The 5577-nt window shown below is 46.8% G+C and overlaps 1 protein-coding gene across 3 annotated transcripts; it reads left to right on the top strand.

The window, feature by feature from the left end:
* On the top strand, positions 1-3387 carry LOC109785974 (GPI-anchored protein LLG1-like). 3 transcript variants are annotated; one of them, XM_073511267.1, is made up of 5 exons: positions 1-640; positions 755-808; positions 1483-2717; positions 2823-2880; positions 2967-3387. In XM_073511267.1, exons 1-3 carry the CDS (start codon positions 541-543, stop codon positions 1677-1679), a joined length of 351 nt encoding a protein of 116 aa, XP_073367368.1. In that variant the 5' UTR covers positions 1-540; the 3' UTR covers positions 1680-2717; positions 2823-2880; positions 2967-3387. The 3 variants fall into 3 exon arrangements, with proteins under 3 accessions (XP_073367368.1, XP_073367367.1, XP_073367369.1); XM_073511266.1 differs by having other exon boundaries at positions 1483-2880; XM_073511268.1 differs by having other exon boundaries at positions 232-553; positions 1483-2880.
* The last annotated feature ends 2190 nt before the right edge of the window (positions 3388-5577 follow it).

Raw genomic sequence — 5577 nt, 5'->3', positions numbered from 1 at the left:
ATGTCTAATTTTAGGATCAGCTGGAGGCTACACATTACGCTGTCATAGCCGCACCCAGGACTGGTCCACCAGAAGAGGGCCACGGGCCAGAGCCTAGAGCAGCGTGGGCAAGTTTGACGGGCTATGCTTCGGTGCCTTAAGGCATTTGCCTTTGTGTCTATGACACGTGGGTCCACATGTCAGTTACCCGGGGCAGGTGCCTTTATGGCACCAAAGCTGCGTTGCTCAAACGGTTGGCGCGCATGTTCCAGTAGCCCGGCACCATACACCAGTCTTCGAGTCTTCAACCATTTCTAACAGAGTGAAAACAGAGCACCAGACCAGCTTCGACCATTCCGCGCCTTCCTTCCCTTATCTGGCCTATTTCCAGCTCCATCGAGAGATAATTGGCTGCGGCTGTACCACCGCGATACTCACTGCGCTGCCATGCGCGCTCTGTCTCGGCAGCCATCGTCCTAGTTGCTAGAGCCAAGAATTCCGTCCCCCTGCCCCCAAGAGCGACACCCTCTTCCGGTTAAGAAGAAGCAGCAGCAGCGAGCGATGGCGCTGGTCGGTCAGTTCCTGTCTCTCTTCCTTGCCGCCGTCCTGGCCTGGTTCGCCTCCGCCTCCGCCTCCGCCTCTGCGCCTCGCTTCATGTCTGGTCCGTCATCCCTGCGTGCTCCGGTGCTCCTTGCTGCGTACTGGAGTACGTAGTATTTTGCTTCTTGCAGCGGATTTGTGATGGTTTCGTTCTGTTTTCTTGCTGCTTGAGCAGACACCGTCTTCCAGGCCAGCACCGGATCCACGGGGAGGAGCTTGCTTCAGATAGGTACGTAGTTTCCTTTCTTCTTCTTGTTAAGTTTACCTTCAAAAAAAAAAGTATTGCTGCGTATGACGGGGTGCACACTGAAGGTACTGAACTAACATTCTTGTTGACTTAATATAACCTCTTGATTATGCTCATATGCGTTTAGGATTGAGAGGCTGATGTGATGTTCTGGACTTGGAAAACAGAGTTAGGCAGTGAACTACCAAACCTTGTTCTATGTTAAAGCTGGGACTATAAAATTCAGATTCCATACATTTATTTATTTATTTATTTTTTGACGCTGCAACGGCGGGCTTAGGCCGGCCTGAACGATAGATTTCCATACATCAGTTGGAACTTGTTGTATGTACGTCCAGATAGTTAGGCGTCTTGTTCAAATTTCCACTCAAATTCAAATATGAATATAGAGTATAAGTGGTTATCGGCATGTGTGCATTCTTGTGTATAGGTTGACAAGTCGCTCGGAGTGCCCTGTTTTTGCTGGCATGTTGTGACAGTTTTAACTCGGTTTTCCGTTAATTAACTAGGCAATCTCTTCAACCTTTTTGAATGAACCGGGCCTTAAGGGACCGTGTTTCAGAAAAAAATTGTGCACTATCTGTCACATAGTGCTTCTCACCATGGTCAGGAGTTCATCTGACATGCTTCCATTTGTTCATGTCCATGCTTGTCAGACTGCCCTGTGGACTTTGAGTACCAGAACTACACAATCATCATAAGCCGATGCAAAGGGCCACATTACCCTCCTACGGAATGCTGTGATGCTTTCAGGGATTTTGCATGCCCATTTGCTGTGTATATCAACAACAAGGGCACTAACTGTGCAGACACAATGATATCCGGCATCAACTTCTTTCGCAAGTACCCATAAGACCTATTCACCGATGAGTGCCACATAGGCGAGGAAGGGGTTTCCTGCGAAGGCGTCCCAAGGATAGACACCGGCGTGTCAAGTGGTGGGCAACGAGCTCGAGGGAGTTCAGCTTCTTTAATTGCTATATTGTGTGGACTAGGAGCATTGTTCTTCCATTGAGTGATACCTTGCTCTCAACTAACTTATATTGATATATATGCTACTAGAAGGGGCTGGAAAATTAGAGTTGTATTGACTAAATTATCTTAAATGGCAGCTGATTTAGTGTACCCAGTGGTAGTCTCCATTTACAAGGAAAATCAATACTTAGATTTTTTTTTCCACCATTATGATAATGAGCTTCTTGTGTACGTGGTAGCATTTTCATACTAGTAGCATGAGCATAGGAATAGATGATTTAGAAGAAATAAGTAGAAAAACTGTGGTATGTCAATGAAAAAAAAGGAACAAGTAGAACAAACACTAGTAGAAAACAGGGCTTTCGTTCAGGCATGGCAAGCCCATTAGTCCCGGTTCAGTCACGAACCGGGACCCATGGGGGCATTCGTCCCGGTTCGTGAGCCCAGGGGGCCGGCCGGGGCCTCGTGGGCATTGGTCCCGGTTCGTATGGAACCATTTGTCTCGGTTCGAGGCACGAACCGGGACTAATGGGCCTCGCTCCTGGCCCACAACCATTGGTCCCGGTTCTTGGCATGAACCGGGACAGATGGCTGGGCTTTAGTCCCGGTTCCAGCCACGAACCGGGACAAATGAGTTGCCTATATATACCCCATCGCCACGGCAGAGCACTCCACAGTGCTTTGTTTTTTCTAGCCGGTGAGGTGAGGGCATTTGGGTGCTCTAGCTCACCTCCTATGCACATGAGGTGTTCGATGACATGTCTGAGCCACACTAGTTAATCTTTCTTCTCTCGAAACTCGACCTCCGAGCTCCATTTTCCCCTAGATTTGTCTAGGTTTAGCGGTCCGTCACGTCCCATCCCCGTCTTCACCGCCGTCGATCGCCCGCGCCGATCTCGTCGCCAGCACCACCGTGGTGAGCCTCTTGTTCTTATCTTCTTTCTGAAAGAAAGAAAAATTCTTACTTCAGATAGATACTTGTCTAATTTTGTTACTTTTATTATTCCTTCTTATTATATAGTGCGATGGTTTTGGTATCCGCCCCCGTCGGCCCTCGTCCTGTCTATGATTCGGATGTGGTATATATTATCTTTATAACTATTTGGTTCATTTATTATTTATGACAAATATACCGACCAACGTGACATAGATTTTATTTATCTAGGAGGTGGTTGAACCGGAAAGTCTAACCGACCCTATTGTCGAGAGGTTAAATTTAGTTGAAGAAGAAAACAATTACTTGAAGGAAAAAATAAAAAAAATTGAGAAGGAGAAGATGATATTGGAGTTGCATGTTGCGGATGTCGTCGATGATCACAAGATCAAGATGGATGCAATGCACTTGAAGATTAGAAAGATTAGAAAATATGCCATTCATACCGAGGCTTGGTATCATTATGTCGTTGGATCAATTGTTACCTTGGTTGCGATTATGATCGCATTTGTTTTCGCATTGAAATGTTTTACATAGTTTCAATGTATGGTTTAATTAATTAGATGCTCTGGAGAGCTATATATATATATATGTTGTTAGATGAGAACTATGTATGTACTTTGGTTCTAATGTGATGATGAACTTCTCTTAATTTGGTCACTTAATTATCTATTCATGATGTTCTGTAATGGTTTTTGACACACTTAATTATATAATGCACGCAGATGAACCGGCAATGGATGTACGGTGACAGACACACCTCCGAGTACATTAAGGGCGTGCATGATTTTCTCGAAGTGGCTGAGGCAAACAAGCAGAATGGTTTTATGTGTTGTCCATGCCCTACATGTAGGAATACGAAGTCTTACTCTGATCGGAAAATCCTTCACACCCACCTGCTTTACAAGGGTTTCATGCCACACTATAATGTTTGGACGAGGCACGGAGAAATGGGGGTTATGATGAAAGACGGCGAAGAAGAAGAGGACGATGACAACTATGTGCCCCCTGAATACGGTGATGCTGCAACGGGGGAAGCTGCTGAAGATCAAGAGGAACCAGACGATGTGCCCAATGATGCTGCAAGGGGGGAAGCTACTGAAGATCAAGAGGAACCAGTGCCCGATGATGATGATCTCCGCTGGGTCATTGTCGATGCAAGGACGCAATGCGAAAGTCAAAAGGAGAAGCTGAAGTTCGATCGCATGTTAGAGGATCACAAAAAAGGGTTGTACCCCAATTGCGAAGATGGCAACACAAAGCTCGGTACCGTACTGGAATTGCTGCAGTGGAAGGCAGAGAATGCTGTGCCTGACAAAGGATTTGAGAAGCTATTGAAAATATTGAAGAAGAAGCTTCCAAAGGATAACGAATTGCCCGACAGTACATACGCAGCAAAGAAGGTCGTATGCCCTCTAGGATTGGAGGTGCAAAAGATACATGCATGCCCTAATGACTGCATCCTCTACCGCGGTGCGTACAAGGATCTGAACGCATGCCCGGTATGCGGTGCATTGCGGTATAAGATCAGACGAGATGACCCTGGTGATGTTGACGGTGAGCCCCCCCAGGAAGAGGGTTCCTGCGAAGGTGATGTGGTATGCTCCTATAATACCACGGTTGAAACGTCTGTTCAGAAACGAAGAGCATGCCAAGTTGATGCGATGGCACAGTGAGGACCGTAAGAAAGACGGGAAGTTGAGAGCACCCGCTGACGGGTCGTAGTGGAGAAAAATCGAGAGAAAGTACTGGGCTGAGTTTGCAACTGACCCAAGGAACGTATGGTTTGGTTTAAGCGCAGATGGCATTAATCCTTTCGGGGAGCAGAGCAGCAATCACAACACCTGGCCCGTGACTCTATGTATGTATAACCTTCCTCCTTGGATGTGCATGAAGCGGAAGTTCATTATGATGCCAGTTCTCATCCAAGGCCCTAAGCAACCCGGCAACGACATTGATGTGTACCTAAGGCCATTAGTTGAAGAACTTTTACAACTGTGGAATGGAAACGGTGTACGTACGTGGGATGAGCACAAACAGGAGGAATTTAACCTGCACGCATTGATGTTTGTAACCATCAACGATTGGCCCGCTCTCAGTAACCTTTCAGGACAGACAAACAAGGGGTACCACGCATGCACGCACTGTTTAGATGACGCTGAAAGTATATACCTGGACAAAAGCAGCAAGAATGTGTATCTGGGCCATCGTCGATTTCTTCTGACCAACCATCAATGTCGAAAGAAAGGCAAGCATTTCAAAGGCGAGGCAGATCACCGGAAGAAGCCCGCCATGCGTACCGGTGATCACGTACTTGCTATGGTCAATGATTTACACGTAATCTTTGGAAAGGGTCCCGGCGGACTAGCTGTTCCGAATGACGCTGAGGGACACGCACCCATGTGGAAGAAGAAATCTATATTTTGGGACCTACCATACTGGAAAGAGCTAGAGGTCCGCTCTTCAATCAACGTGATGCACGTGACGAAGAACCTTTGCGTGAACCTGCTAGGCTTCTTGGGCGTGTATGGGAAGACAAAAGATACACCTGAGGCACGGGAGGACCTGCAATGTTTGCACGAAAAAGACGGCATGCCTCCGAAGCAGTATGAACGTCCTGCCAGCTACGCTCTTACGAAAGAAGAGAAAGAAATCTTCTTTGAATGCCTGCTCAGTATGAAGGTCCCGACTGGCTTCTCGTCGAATATAAAGGGAATAATAAATATGCCAGAGAAAAAGTTCCAGAACCTAAAGTCTCATGACTGCCACGTGATTATGACGCAATTGCTTCCGGTTGCATTGAGGGGGCTTCTACCGGAAAACGTCCGATTAGCCATTGTGA

This window comes from Aegilops tauschii, chromosome 3 (genome assembly GCF_002575655.3).
Source record: "Aegilops tauschii subsp. strangulata cultivar AL8/78 chromosome 3, Aet v6.0, whole genome shotgun sequence".
Classification (NCBI taxonomy): Eukaryota; Viridiplantae; Streptophyta; class Magnoliopsida; order Poales; family Poaceae; genus Aegilops; species Aegilops tauschii.
The sequence above is the reverse complement of the archived record's forward strand: the minus strand, read 5'-3'. Positions and strand labels throughout refer to the sequence as shown.

Coding starts and splice junctions, on each gene's coding strand:
- LOC109785974 (XM_073511267.1), top strand. CDS start 541: ATGGCGCTGGTCGGTCAGTTCCTGTCTCTCTTCCTTGCCGCCGTCCTG. Junction 641..754: donor TGCGCCTCGCTTCATGTCTG/GTCCGTCATCCC, acceptor CTGCTTGAGCAG/ACACCGTCTTCCAGGCCAGC. Junction 809..1,482: donor GAGGAGCTTGCTTCAGATAG/GTACGTAGTTTC, acceptor CATGCTTGTCAG/ACTGCCCTGTGGACTTTGAG.